The sequence below is a fragment of the Dipteris shenzhenensis genome, chromosome 24 (genome assembly GCF_047967505.1).
Source record: "Dipteris shenzhenensis isolate YYH24624 ecotype China chromosome 24, Dip_SZ_1.0, whole genome shotgun sequence".
Classification (NCBI taxonomy): Eukaryota; Viridiplantae; Streptophyta; class Polypodiopsida; order Gleicheniales; family Dipteridaceae; genus Dipteris; species Dipteris shenzhenensis.
Genome location: NC_141619.1, coordinates 46,558,061 through 46,574,195, shown reverse-complemented (window position 1 = coordinate 46,574,195; position 16,135 = coordinate 46,558,061). Strand labels below are relative to the sequence as shown.

Here is a 16,135-nt window from a genome sequence, read left to right as displayed (position 1 = left end):
CTGTCTGAAGTGTGGTTGGTCGTGATCTCCTCATAGCGGCTCTACACCTAACAAGTGCAACGGTAAACCCAGTCGGCTATATCCCAGGTCTAAACATAGATGAGATGTCAGCGAGTGTGATGTGTGTCTCTCTCCTTTGTCAAGTGTGTCGCGTCTCGATCTCGGGGTCTCTATTGGGTGGAGTGGACAACGGAAGCAAAGGAGACAGAGGCAAGAAGCAAAACATGCTACTGTAGTAGAATAACTAAAAGTGTTGAAAAGTACAAAGACTACACCTAATATGATGAAACCCTAAGATAGGTCTCCCAACACAACTAGGTGTCATAAAAGGTACATGTACTAACTGTACCATGTAACCTAAAGTCTAATAACTAGACCTACAATGCACATACCAAGGAATGAGCGGTATCTATGGATAGCCCATAGAGTATCCTACAAACCCCCCTCGACGGTATGGGCTGAAGTATCCTGGAAACATCTCAAGATACCTGGAAGACTAAGTGCCATGGTTGCACAAATTCATCTAGTGTGGATATAGCAACCTATGACTGTACAGAGAATGCAGATCACGTAACAAAAGGGGCCAAGTGTAAAGCTTGTCGAAAAGCTTCAAACTTAGGCTACGGAAGAGCCTTAGTGAATAGATCTGCCAAGTTGTCCTCAGTGGGAACATAAGACAACTTGATGTCACCATCTAACCATCTCTCTCTGACATAATGATAATGGACCTCGATGTGCTTTCTCCAAGCATGAAACACTGGATTTCATGCTATAGCCAAAGCACTCTGACTGTCAGTATGGATGACGGTAGGAGCTGTCTGACCAACCAGAAGATCTGCAAGTAATTTCTGTAGCCAAACACACTCAATTGTAGCTGTGAAAGCTGCCTTGTACTCAGCTTCACAACTAGATGTGGCAACTATAACCTGCTTCTTGCTGAACCATGAGATGCATGAAGAACCAAGCATAAAACAATTGCCATTGTGGGATCTGCGTGTATCCTGGCAACAAGCCCAATCACTATCAGTGAACCCATGCATGATAAGTGAAGTATCCGCCCTGTAAAGAAGGCCCAAGTATTGTGTGCCTTTGATGTACCTGAAGACACGTTTCACTGCATGCCAATGGTGATGAGTGGGGCTGTGCATGTATCTGCTCAACTGAGAAACCACATACTGCAAGTCCGGCCGAGTATGGCACAAATAAAGCAAACAACCAACTGCCTGCTGATAGGAGGTAGCATCACATGGACCACTGCCATCTTCAGCAGAGAAATGAAAACCAGTCTCTAATGGGGTGGAGACAGGCTTACAATCCTCCATTTAAAATGTCTGTAGAAGCTGCCCAATATACTTCGATTGTGACATCACAATTCCCCCCTCAGATCAAGCAAATTGAATGCCCAAACAGTAGTGCAACTGGCCAAGATCAGTCATGGAAAAAGACTGCTGTAATTCCCGCTTGAAATCTGCAATTTTCTCGGGATGTGGCCAAGTGAGAATCATATCATCCACATAGAGGATCAAAATCAGCAAATCTGCCCCCCTCTTGCGGATATATAAAGTCACCTCTGTAGGACTATTCTGAAAGCCAAGGTTGAGCAAATGAGTGTGAATCTTGTCATACCAAGCCCTGGGTGCCTGCTTCAATCCATATAAGGCTTTCTTAAGCCGGCATACCTTGCGTTCAGACCCTTCAACCTCAAAGCTTGGAGGTTGAGCAACATAGACTTCCTCTACCAAAAGACCATTGAGAAATGCTGTCTTTATATCCAACTAATGCACCTCCCAATTATTGTGGGCAGCCAGGGCAATAACACATCTAATGGTGGTGATGCGTGAAGTGGGAGCAAAGGTCTCCTCATAATCAATGCCCTCTTTCTGAGCATAGGCTTTGGCCACAAGACGGGCTTTGTACCTGTCAACTGAACCATCAGCTTTTCTTTTCACCTTGTAGACCCACTTAGTCCCTACTGTCCACAATTCATTTCAGAAGGCATCTCTATGACAAACAGGCTCCTCATCACATGCATGAGCAATCAATGCATGAGCAACCGAGTTTGCCAAATTTCTTTTGGCTGCAGCTCTCGTACGGGCCTGCAAAAAAGCATCAAGTTTGTTGTCCTTCAGAGTGTCAAAGAGCCATTTAGGTGCTCTTTTGGGCTGTCTAATATCAGCCAATTCCTGCTCTACTGCCTCTTCCACAATGTCCTCAATAGCACGTGGCATCTGTGTCAAAACATGTGGCTGTCCGGACTGTGTAGCAGGCTGTAAATGAGCAATAGGTGGAGGAGCATAACCCTGTGGTGCATCATCTAAGGCATCAGATCCAAGCAATGGCACAAGACTATCAAAATATCTAAGACACCAAGTGTAGACTGCATTTTGCAGTCCTGCAAGGGCATGGAAGATGTCTCATCAAAGATGACATCTCTACTGACAATCACCCTCCTGTTGGAAGGCTCATAAAGCCTGTAGCCCTTACTCTCTGCACTGTATCCCAAAAATATACATTTTATAGCCTTATCATCCAGCTTTGTCCGCCTCTGTGAAGGCACATGTGCATAGGCCAAACACCCAAAAGTACGCATATGAGAAATGGTTGGCTCACTGCATCCAACCAAAACATATTAGGCAAATTCTTTCCCTTAAGCACACACCTGGCCATTTCCATAATGGTCCTATTCTTTCTTTCAGCAACTCCATCTTGCTGAGGAGTGTAAGGCATTGTACACTCATGATGAATACCACGGGCTGCCATGTAATCATTAAATTCCTTGATATATATTCACCACCTCTGTCTGATCTCATGTGAGCAATCTTCAAGCCTGAATCATTTTCAGCCAAGGCAATGAAATGCTTGAAGCAGGTAAACACCTCTGACTTGGAATTCAATGCAAAGATCCAAGTGTACCTGGTAAAGTCATCAATGAATGTCACAAAATAATAGAAGCCTCCAACTGAAGCAACCCACATGGGACCACACACATCACTGTGAATCAGGAATAGCTTGCGTGATGCCCCAACTCTACCATCTTTAGGTATGGCATAGCAGTGCATCTTGCCAAGCAAGCAAGCTTCACAGACATACTTATGAGGCATCTGCATCTGTGGCATATCCTCAACCATTGTCGGCAAGCTTACCAAGGCATTAAAGTTGAGATGCCCAAACCTCTCATGCCACAAATAAGTGTCAGGAAAAACATCTGCGTCAACTGCATGAGCATCATGAGCTGAATTGTCACTGCATCTATCATATGCATCCAGGCTGTACAAGCCCCCCAGAAGAGTACCAGTCAATACAATAGCATCAGCATGACTCAAGTCATAGACTGCACACCTATGCCCATCAAAGACAATCCGAAATCCACATGTAGCTATGGCTGAAATAGAAATCAGATTTTTTCGTATGCCTGGCACATACAAGACATTCTCTAGAGTGACAACATTGCCTGCAACTGATGTAACAGCCACCTACCCAATGCCCTTAACCACATATGATGCATTGTTGGCACATGTCACGGAACCCCCCTTTGGGGCATCAGCAAGAGAAGTAAACAAAGTTTTACAGGAGGTAATGTGCTTAGAAGCACCACTGTCAAAGAACCATGTAGAAGCTGAAGCTGCCATACAAGCATCTGAACCTGTATCATGCACTGAAGGATTGTAATGACATTGGACAATGAAGCCCCAAGACTGCTCTCTGGCAAAATTAGCATGCTCATGTGTGTTTGCCAGAGGTAGTTGTGACTGAAAGTCCAGCGTCTTTCTTCTTCTTTTCAGAAGCAATCCTCTTCCTACATTCAGCAATTTCATGGCCCGGCTTCCTGCAATAATTGCACCTTTTTCATTCACACTTACCATGCCTGTTAGGATCTGGACTTATTGCTCCTGAGACTTCTCCGTCCAAAAGAGTATATTACTGTGGCTGATAACCTATAAAGCTGTGTTACTCCGACCACATTAACCCATAAGAGACCATCAAGATTTCTGTTTATTCTATAAGCATGCCCCAATAAAAGAAAACTGTAGGATGATAAAATCTCATCTTGGCCAACAAGGACCATATAAAAATACTATCATGTAAAGAGCTGGTTCTTGAGCATAACAGAGATCCTCTGAAATGAGATAACTGGAAACATACAACTGTGTCATAATGGAATGAAAGCATATTCATGGCTCTCGGTTGGGCTAACTTAGACCATGCTACCCTCAAGTGGTGTATGTCCTTAGATCTCAAGGATACATGTTTCCCTTTTTGTAAGAACTCTTAAAGCTATGCTTGAATCATATAAAATGATTACTTTGGAATGATTTGAGAAACCAAGCTTTGCACTTAATAGAACCACAGATCATATAAGGTCCAACTGTATATCTCTCAATATCCATGAAAGATATACATTCTCCTTTGCATGGGCAAAACTGTAAGTCCATATTCTTGACTGAATAGAAGAAATTGGTCTGATTTCGAAACTTGGCGAACACGTCCTTTCATTGAGGTGGCCTTCCCTTGAACTATACTCCATTTCTGAAACAATCAAGAGACAAAACACTCCTCTTCCTTTAGCACATCCATGCTTACTCTGCAAATACCTCTTGCAATTCATAACAGACATCCGATCTCGCCGATCAAAGGAATTAATCCCATAGCTTTAGTTATCTTTGGCATAAGAACAAGAATATCTTTGCTATGTCCAATGCTTGGGTTTTGTCCCATCAAGGAATTCTTCCCAAAATCCATGGAAGTATAACTTTGATAAATAATCTCGTGTTTCCCTGAAATAAACAAGGAAAACAACACACAAATATTCAGGGGTAAGAGACAAAAAAATAACTGTGAAATCAAACATACTTAGCCTTTACTGGGAATCCCTTTTGATAAGGAATTTCCACATGTATTTGATCCTTTAATGGTTTTCTAGATCTTTGGGATTCTTGGGTTTCTAGTTACTCAAAATCAACGTAGATAATGCTCTCCCAAATACGATTTGTATCTTGAAGTGCTGAAATAATTGTCAACACAAACAATCCCAAATACGGGTTGTTCACCCGCTTGTCTACCCCTTCTCAATCACCACAAGCCCTAGGAACAATAGCAGCTTGCAAATCGACTTTGAATAGGGAATTGATATCCTAATTTGTGCTCTCTTTCCTGACTAATCGTAAGGATTTGATGACACTGCTTGGGCTGCTTCAAATCAAGTGCAAACAGCTCCAAATGTTCAGATTGTGAGTATGCAGCTCAAATCACAATCTAAGTAGCATTGTTTTGAAACTTGAAATAATCCGAAAAGCACAAGTTTCGCCAAAATTCTGGGGCTGCTTGCAAATCAATCAAAATTCTAGGGCTGCCTGCAAATCAATCAAAATTCTAGGGCTGCTTGCCAATTTTGGGGCTGCCTGCAAATCAATATCGCTGGCGAATTGGTTTGGTTGAAGCAAGCTGAAGTAATTCACAATTAATGTACAGCTTTCTTGGTTGGATCATTTGGGTTGAAAATCTCCATTCTCGAAATCACTACTGTCCTTTCAATTTAGAAGTACTTTGGTTTGTTGTCACCACGGAAAGTGGCAAGGTTGACATCTAATACCACTAAAATCGCACCGGAAACCCTAAAACAAATATGCTATCAACCCAAAAACCTAAAAACAAACCACTTTTGGTAGCAACACAGCCTCCTGAATTCGCAACAAATAATCACCAAGATAGTTTTCAAATTTCACAGGTAACAGGGAAAAGCAACATATAAAACAGCATCTGATAGCTTCACCTGACGGGGAGCAACAACATATTTCTGTTGGGGGAAAAAACAAACTGAGAGAGGGGGAGAAAGAACAAAGAACACACACACTAGGGCCCACAAATAAGGGCTCGACCCCCCCCAAGGTCTTTATTGCAATATAATAAACTTCGTACAATTGGCTCATAAAAGAGCATGAGGCCGAGTACAATACACTCTGTATTCTTGAAGCCACAAGGCCTCTCTCTTTATAGACTAGGTAACCATCCCAAAAGCATAGGTTCTAGAAAGTTGGGGCCTGCTTTTCTTTATAAAGCTGGCTTTTGGGCTTTATTTCCCCAAATTTTGGCACTGAATTTCGCTTTTGACACTAGTGGGCTCTTTTTAATGTGTGGCACCACTTGCTTGGTGCTTTTGCTCTTGTGGGACCTACTTTTTGACACTTGTTCCTTAAAATTTGGGCTTTTCTACACCCTTTCTCCTAGATCTTATCCATGATACGCAAACAGGTTTTGTGCATGGCAGGAGCATCTTTGATAACATCTTCTCATTTTGGGAGGCTTCAGATTGGGCCATGAATAATGGCCACAGGCTGGCCATTCTACTCTTGGACTTTGAAAAAGCTGACAGGGTAGACTGGGGCTTTCTGGAGGGCACACTTACTCGCTTTGGTTCCTCAGATGCATGGATCAGAGGAGTGTCAGCCCTCTACAGATCAGCCCCACAGCCAGGTTCTTATTGGTGGGGTCAGGGGGGATAGGTTTGAGATTACCAGATCAGCGTCAGGAACCGAAGCCACTCCCCTCTAGGTAGAGACAGTGGTAGCGTCCCTAGATCTCGTAGTAGGTTGGACAAACACAAAGAAAATGCTCCTCTGTCTCAACCGCCCCCTGCGTACATAGTGTGCAAACCTACTGCTCTCTGGGTATACCCGCTGCTCTCCTTGCCTCGATCCTCAACTGGTGGGACGAAACCCGCATCTGACCAATGGCAATCCTCAGTGCATGGGAGAGTCCTCTATCCTCGAGATACTGTGGTCTGATAATGAATCCCTCCTCTGATACTCTAAGGAAGTGGTCGCGATAAAACTGGGTCTTGGTGGGGAGCTCCTGGTCCTCCCCCCAAGTCCGGGATGTGTGAAGCTGGAGGAGGTCTAACCGTATGATACGGTTGTGATCTCATCTCGCGGGATCGACTCAGGAGGTGCATCCATGCTGTACTGAAAGGGGGGAAGCCTGTCCATCTGGATATCGCGCCTTGTAGATATGCGTGCATACCATGTGTCTGCCCCGCTCTCTGCCTATGCCTAGAGGCGAACAAGGACGAGGGCACCTCCAAGGAGCAGTTGGCAATAGGTGTCATTACTCTACCTATGCCTCCCTCCAGTTTATGAGGCTTAACCCCTCTTGAGCCTAACACAAGACAATCATGAGGATCAAAATGCCACCGAGTCACAATGGCAAATCTTAAGGGAGAACATGGGGCACGGAGCCCAAGCCGTGGATTACCTAGCCAACCATTGGCTCCCTCCCCAAGTCTTAGGCCATAACTTGTTTCTTTAAGCATGGTACAGGGATGAGCTAGCTCGCTTTTTCAAGAAGTAAATAGTTGGGCTAAGGCAGACCTTACGGCCGAGCGTAAAGTATGCACAAACCAATTGATGGCAGGAGGGCGATGCATGATGAGTTGGTCCAAGATTATTCCCTGCTGAATCAGCATCACAATGAGCTACAAACGGACTATGGCAACCTCAAGTACGAGGTAGATAGATTATGAACAATTAATGCCAAGTCCAAAGATGAGTTGGTAAATCTTGCAACAACCAACCTGCAACTTCAAGACTAGTTGGAAAAGGTGCAAAAGATAAGGGTCGACCCAAAGGCATTCCAAGCGGCCCAAGCACAACTGGAAGCACTAGAAACACAAAACACCAGACTGCAGCAGGCAATTGAGGGAGCCAAGAGCCTAAGGGAGGAGAACGCTCCATTACAAGAGAAGTTGGAGTACTACGCCCAACTTTAGTCTCTCATTCAGATCCTCCAAGCAGCTGACGAGCACCCGCGCAAGTTGCCAGCCACCAAACGACGACTCTGCAACAGGCCAAACCGCTGTGCGGCGTCACTTGCCGCAAGCCACCACTTAGACAAGTCCCTCGGAGCAAAAGCCTGTAGGGAACAGTGGTACCTCAAGCAGCAGAGGCCCAAGCACTGATGTTCCTAGATCCAACGGGCCGAGTTGAATCTCCGCACATGGATACCTAGACCTGCAACAATTTTGTAGAGGCAGGTGTGGAGGTTTCATTTTTTACAAATAATAGTTGTGATGTGGGGACTCAGACATCTGAGCAGGTTTTTGATGCTGAGCGAATTTTCCAACGCAAGATCTCCCTGAAGATGTGCCAGTATCTAAAATCATGCATCGAGTACCAAGCAGAGAAGTTTTAACTGTTCGATATCAAGCGTGACGACAAATCGAGGAGATAGAAATTAATCATGATCCTCCCCAGTCACTCCATCAAGGCGTACTAGGGCCAATACAACCCCTAATATTAGTTTACAATCGAGCCCATACAGGCCTTCAACCGTTTTGTTGAGCAAAAAGCAGTGCGCCAACACAATATTTTCAAGGCTGAGTGGCGTCTAATTGTTGCTCGTATCCATCAACTCCCTAAACCCACCATGCCCGAGCAGCCATCCTACTATTCACAGATTTTGAGGAAGTTGGATAAGTTACTAAGTAGCAATGTTACTGAGGCGGCGGTGATGCAAAACAATATCCCAGATTTGTGCAAGGACCCTGTAACTAATTGGCAGGAGCGAGTCACACCTATTCACAGGTACGTGACTCATTTTGAATCAGCATTAGGCATTTCCAACCCGATCGAAGACCTAGTTGGCAAGCTCTGGACGATAAATTGGCTAACCCACCCAAATAGGCCACCACTTGATATTAGCTCGTTATATCCATGGCCTCCCCACAAGCAACGACGAAGTCCCCCCCCGACACAACAGCTTTAGCCTCGTTTCCCCGAGCTCCCACGTCCGATGAAGCCACTGCACCACCTATTCCCTTTTCTATGCCTCCACGACAATGCCGCAATCCTACACGACGACCCCACAGTTTCAACCCTCGAGCCTCAGTATTTGAGCAACAGTTAGTACCTTCCAACCTGTCACCATGAGGACCCGGTTGAAAATAAGCTGAGGCGAAATGTTGGCCCTCAAGTAAGGCCAACAAAGAAACTTACCACCACAGGGGCGAGCACGGTTCCTACAGGCGGTAATGAGCATCTCATTGGCTAACTCTTGGAGTAGGCCGTTTTGAGTCATGAGCGGTGCGTTCGTTAAATTATGAATCGTGAGCACTAGAAGCAGCAGGCGGTGAAGCAGATGATTTAGGGCGGTCGACCAATGGCGAGCAGTAGCATGGCGAGCCGAAGAAGATGGTTTTGCTTAGTCTAGAAAAAGGCTTTTGTAACAAGAAGAAGGGCAGAGGGGGGGTTAGTACGAGCACACTCTCCCTTGCACCTGAGCTTGCTAGGTTAGGAAGGTTGATACGTGCACCACAAGACGAGGCGGCTTGGTTGTACAGTTCATCAATACAAGTTGATTTCTTTATTTGTTTCAATGAAGTGCAATCTACTCGGTATTCTATTGATTCTTAAGCTCCCATCACCATACGGTCTTCCCTTCAACAACTATCCCTAAACTCCGTGTATTAATGTTGGCATGTTTAGTCACCTCAAGCACATTGTTCTTTAGGGATTGCAAGAGTGAGCATCTTCACCCGAGCACCGCACACGTTTGGGTCGATTCTGAGCACCAAGCACCTTAAAGTTAGTCTGTCGAGAGTGAGCAAACCGAAGCTTCAACAATGGAACAATGTTTTTTGGAGTAAGGATGGTACTTAGACCCTAACCCAGGTTACATTCCCTTGGGATCATGGAGAATTTGACTTTATGGAGGTGTGCAAATGACATATCTATAGTGGGACCTCCAGGAGTGGGAATGGATTGATGCAGGGCACTCAAAGAAGAGCCTCCCCTTTTTTCGATACACGATTAGTAATGCCAGGAGGTTCCAGCTCAACCTTAGAGTTGGAAGCCCACCAAAGCTCCTCATTGGGAGAGTTTTCATATTTCTTCTGATTTGTAGAAATCCTTTTGGAAGTGACTTTGGAAATCCCTCAAGAATAAAAACATCACTCTTTTCTTTTGGCTCTGTATTCATGGAGGGATGGCAGTGGCCTAGTGGAGGCTGAGTTTCGGGACAAATTCCACTTGTTCTCGTTGCCTCACTGCTGATAAGTCTATTCAGCATTGCCTACGGGACTGCAAATAGGCGAGGATCATTTGGAAGGAGATGGCTAGACTTTTGAGCACCTTCATGCATTTTCCTTTCTTCATGACCTGGGGCTTAGTAGCATGGCTCTCTTTCGGGGGCTCACGTGTTTTATGAGAGACTTGACTCTTCTTGGGCTCTTTCGAGGCGACGACATTTGGTTTGAGTCATGTTCTCTGGACGATGTTCCTAGCTCTCTGTACAGACCTGCATCCGTGGATAATAGCAGCATGGCATATTTGCAAATCTAGATGTACAAAGGCTTTGGATGGTTCCCAGATCCACCTAGCACACACACTGGCTAGTATCAGGACAGACAAAGTACACACTTCGATAACCATTTGGGGGACCATGCAAGGGCCTTCACGAGCAGTTTCCCCAAAAAAAAATAAAAAATGGGAAATCACAAAATAAATGAGACTAGGCTGAGTGCAAGCCCCCACAAGAAAATATTTTGAAGATCAAGACAGTAGAGATTCGATATGCAAAAGATCTTCTTATCTTTGCTAAATCATGTACCCACACTGCTGCAGCAGTGATTAATAAGCCAATGAAAGGAGGAGATCTTTCCCTGTAACAGATGAATACGTTTTCTCAGAGAGAGGCCCTTAGTCCCCACAGAATCACTACACACCATATACATTTTTAAAATACTATGTGTATATTTCAAGCTCAGATATTATCTCATGTGTACGCTAATATATCTACCTGAAAGTAGGATATCTCTATGTCCTTCTCTCTTCCTCCTCAAGACTTGACTGCATGCATCCATCCTATTGAGTAAAGTAATTAGGCTTCTTCAGGCCTTTGCAAGAATGCTTGGGATATCATAATACCTTTCCTGGCGGTCCTCTTTGAAACTCCAGCATGTGTAGGCTGCTGTTGCCTAATACCAAACAAATTTACAATAGTTTTTTTTTAAAAGAAGTAACCTTTTGGGCTCTGTGTCTTCCCATTCTACAAGGTCCTACACACAATGATGCCAAGGGGGATTGCACACTGAGACATGAACCCTTTATTATCAATATAAGGACTGCACGACCTTGCAGCATAAGGGTACGTATTTTCTAGTGGTGTGCGGGCCCGGAGGGGGGGGGGGAGGTTGCAGTTTAAAAACTGTGACATGGGCTATTCATTATTGATGTAGACAATGACATCCTTTCCATTTTAACAAGTCTTTTAACCGTGCTCATACCCAAATTATATTTGCCACCTAGATACTATATGATTCATAATAATTCTGTGGCAGACAATGTCAGCAAGCCTTCTATCTCAAGAAATATGTACTTAGCCCCAAATTATCTATGTACATAGCCCCAAATTATTTCACAGATTATCCGATGAATTTGTTAACCAGGTCCCAAGATAGTTTTGTCGTATCAACTAAGTTGATCAAAACCTATTTTTCAAGACTTTTTTTTTTCCAAAAAGAATTTTTCAAGACATTCATTGCAGACCTGTGGATTTGCTTGATAGGAATGCAGCTTCTACATCCAAATTACATCCGTATACTAATAATCTCATCTTACCCTTTGGAAGTAGTCCAATATCGTAATGATCAAATCATAAACATTGGAAAGAACCTCCATTGATATCATTTGCAACATATGACCTTCACTTGACAAGTCCAACACCATCACGCAAATGCAAGCTGCCATTGATATTTCCATTATTTCATTTGTATTGACTGCAAAACCAAAGAAGTGCAAGACTTTCAGGATGAACATAGCTTTGGACAGCCTGTTTCAACAAAGCTCTTAATAGGGCCAGAAAATGGCTAGTAACCTAACTAGTTTAACCAACAATGGCAGAACACAGCCTACATCCAAACCCCATAAATCCCAAAAATAACCTAATTAGAAGTGATAAAAAGGTAAAAATCAAGCCGCGTTATGGAAGTTCAAAGTCAGTGCACATTGCATGGAACCTAAAAGGAGAATCAAATGTAAATGCCCTTCCTTAAACCACATGTTGTAAAACATAAAATCCATGTATGTCAGCCCTTTACCGTGGCCATATGATTTCGAGTGACATGAAACAATGTTTCATATTCCAAATACATTGCAAAAAAGGGAAGACTCCTGTTTTGACTCTACATTCGTATATCCATTTCTAAGGAATCAAAGGTTCTCTCAAAGGTCACATCATATTTCAATCAAAAGGATATTTTGTGGCTGGCTGTTTTTCAAGAAATTGTTCCAATTGTTATTTATCCATCATCAGCTGCATCCGACGATTCTTAGATCTTGGAGATTGACCGCGGATATGTAAAGCCTTAGGCTTAAAGGTTCTCATCAAACGGATCACCTCCCTCCTCTCAATTGGTTGGCCCCTTTTCCACCTTCACGCATCAAATGCTCATCCTCAACCACTGAGTCATTGAACCATTGTTTGGCAAACCATCTCCTATCGGTAGACTCTAGAGCTGCAATTGTTTTCACTGTATTTTCCGGAAATACTTTGGTGACCAGCTTTCAGAAGGTATCTAGGGCATTGCGCATCCTGAATACCATCATGGTGTAACCATGCATGTCCCGAGGAGCCACCGGCATTTTGGCAAGAACCAGGATGTCTGACCATCACCAATCATACTATGATCTAGACCAGCCTCGGTGAGGACCACCCAGAAAGGGGTCCACATTCTAGATGCCTTGTTTCAGCACTGGAAATGGGGCTGTATATCAAGATGGAACAACATTAATTAGAGATTTCAAGTCTAAACCTAAAGACTCTAAGTCTTAAACTGATGTTATGAAGGCCACTTCTTTTAGTTTTATAGTCCTAGTATTTATTGGTGTTATATGATAAGCGAGCTGAGATGCCATGTGCACTCCTTGACCCTCTGGCTTATCCAGATGTTGAAAGTCTATTTGAAATTTTGTACTTTGTCCCAAAGACCCGTGAGGTCTCCTGCAGACGTTGATATGACTCTCTCTCTCTCTCTCTCTCTCTCTCTCTCTCTCTCCTCTCATCAGACATCTGCAGGAGTTAGGCTACGACTCGGTGATTATCTGGGCAGTAGTAGCTCTCTATGAGCGCGTGACGGGGCAGGTCAAGATTGGCACCAGCTGGACCCCAGAGATCACGAGCACTATTGGAGTCAAACAAGGATGTCCCTTGTCACCGACTCTATTTGGCCTCTACATCGACGAGCTCGAGACCACCATCAGGACACTCGAAGGTGCAGGCTGCTCTCTTGCGGAGACTGTCATCCAGATTCTCCTATACGCAGACGATGTAGTACTACTATCCTCTTCTGCTACTGGTCTTCAGCGACACTTGGATGGACTTCAGGTCTTCTGTGATACACATGACTTGAAGGTCAACCTTGGGAAAACCAAGGTGATGATCTTCAACACTTCCAGACCCGCTATGCACCGAGAGCAGTTCCTCTTCGCCGGCGACCCTGTTGAGATAGTTGACTCTTACACATACTTGGGCGTTGTCTTCTCAGGCCCAATCTTCACGATGCGCCCGGCCATGCAAGCCAGGATCAGCTGGGGATACGCCGCTCTTGCCAGGCTGGAGCGACAGTGCTACCACTCCCACTTCCAGGACCCGCGGACCAAGTCTCTCCTTTTTTATTCTTTGGTCCGTCCAGCAGGCATGTACGGTAGCCCTTGGTGGGGAGTTGACCTTTCAGACACACAGAGTGGGCTCGAGTTGAGCGCCTACAGATACTGATGTTTGCTCGGATGATCCGTAGAAAATTATCGGTACCACACCAGATCATTCTAGCAGAGTTCGGCGCCTCACCCCTACAGCTTGATGTGGCTTTTCAGGCTATCACCTATCTCCACAGAGTCAGGGATTTTGGCTCCTCCGCTGACGGTCGCCTCCACCTACCTTGGTTAGCCCTATCCTCCTCTATGGCCTTAACCATTGATGGGGACAAGCGATGCTGGTATAGTCGTCTTTCCAGTTGGTTCACCCGACTGGGCCTCAACTTAGACCGGTTGCCTCCTTTTCAGTACAGCCTCGACGCTCCACCATCTCCCCTCTCCCCCACTGACCAGGAGATCAACCAGCTCATTCGAGCGGATCTGCTCCAGCTCCACACCTGGCGGACATGGTTTCTTCACTCCGAGCTTCCTGTGAAGCTCGACTTCTACCGCCGACACTGCCTCCAGATCTCACAGGAGGGCTTCATCACACCTCCGGGTTACACACAGCTTCATCTACCACATGCGCTCCGGATCTCCCTCGGTCAGTTTAGGGTCTCGTCACACCGATTACGGATCGAGAGCGGACGCGAAGAGGGTATCCCACGAAAGGACCGCCTTTGCCCACTTTGCGACTTGCAGGAGATCGAGTCGGAGGAGCACTTTGCTTTCAGATGTCCTATCTATTATGCCATTCGAGGCCGATACCACTGCCTCTTCCGCAACAGATTCGGCTCCCTCCCACACATGCTGCAGTTCCCGGATCAACGATGCCTAGCCGCTTTCTTACATGAGATGACTCGCCACCGAGATACCTCTCTCCGAGCACGGCGACACGAGCAACACACACAGCGTGAGGACACCCAGCGGCCTATCACTGACTTCTTTCAGTCACAGGATACCTCTTCTCAGTCTAGCCGACGACGCGGACGTGAGCGAGAGCCAGAGCCACGACAGCTGCGTCAGCGGACAGACTCACACATCCAGGTCCATGACATCTCGTCTCTGCTCTCGACCCGCCCCACTGGGGTTACTGTTGCCCTCATCCACAGGGCCACCCGCCGCCCCCGACGACCGAGCTCGACTAGGCCGCGTGACGTCAGAGGCCAATCATCTATCGCAGGGTTTTTTCAGACCTCCCATTTGACGGCCCCTCTATGATTGGTCTCTGACGATCAACCTGCACATGTATACTGTATCTCCCCCCTCTGCCTCATTTTTGGTGCCCCCCCCTTCTTCTTCTTTGTATCATCTGGAGGTAGACACATATTTTTTGTATCAGGACTAGACACACAGTCCTTCATAACCTCTTTTTTGTAGAAACGGTTGGTTGGCCCGTTTTGAGACCACCACCGTTATGCTCATTGTATCAGTTATCTTTAGTCTCATAGACCTTCACGGTCTCCCGAAGACTTTAATAAACTTTCTTTCTTTCTTTCTCTCTCTCTCTCTCTCTCACACAGACAGACAAGTCTCCCATGCACTGAGGATTGCCATTGTCCAGATGCGGGTTTCATCCCATCAGCTGAGGGTCAAGTCTAGGAGAGCAGCAGGTATACCCAGAGAGCAACGGATCTACACATTATGTACGATGGCGGCGGTTGAGACAAAGGAGCATTTTCTTTGTGTTTGCCTACCCTACTACGAGATCCAGGGGCGCTACCATTGTCTCTTCCTAAAGGGGAGTGGCTTCAGCCCTTTATCATGACTGATCCATTTCCATGACCAGGTCTATATCTGATGGAGATGCGTCGGCACAGGGAAAGCTACCGCGACAAATCAGAGAGCAGCAAGGGATGGCAAGACCACCACATGACATTGAGGATGACCGGGCATAGCAACGCATCACAGACTTCCATACATTTGAGTCAGCCCCAGGACGCAGTGGAATGGAGGAGGCGCTAGCCGACATGAGAGCAGCCTGGATCAGCAGTCGACGCAGTACCACCGAGAGAGGGACGCAGAGACCACATGTGCGACAGAGGGTCCTCAAAGTACACTCTATTGAGGTCCGACCCATAACAACCTTCCTCAGGGGGGACCGACAGAGACGAGGGGTCACTCTGGACATAGCTCAGAGAGTTCAAAGAGCGAGGAGACCGCATCCCCCACCGCAGCGCGAGACAGCTCGACAGACACAGATACGAGACATCTTTGCAGCCCACCAGAGAGCCATCACTGTACCAGGCTACGGCTTCTGATTTTGTTTCCGAGTCCCAGCACCGAGACTGACTTGTTTTTCAGTTTGTACCTAATACTGGATAGATTGACCTGGTCGTAGTTGCAGTTGACTATTTCTATTCATGATTTTGTTAGCATAGATTAGTACTCAGCAAGGGTCCTAGTGTGCCCTTTGTTTCAGCCACTGAGGCATGTATGAGTTCGCTTTCCTG

General features: G+C 45.7%; 1 protein-coding gene across 1 annotated transcript in view; it reads right to left on the bottom strand.

Moving 5' to 3' along the window:
- Positions 1-16,135, bottom strand: part of LOC147886682 (neurochondrin family protein) — a 195,434-nt gene that overhangs the window by 25,798 nt on the left and 153,501 nt on the right. Inside the window, exon 17 of the mRNA XM_087395959.1 lies at positions 11,610-11,767. Coding sequence (XP_087252085.1) covers positions 11,610-11,767 — 158 coding nt within the window. The remainder of the gene's footprint in view (positions 1-11,609; positions 11,768-16,135) is intronic.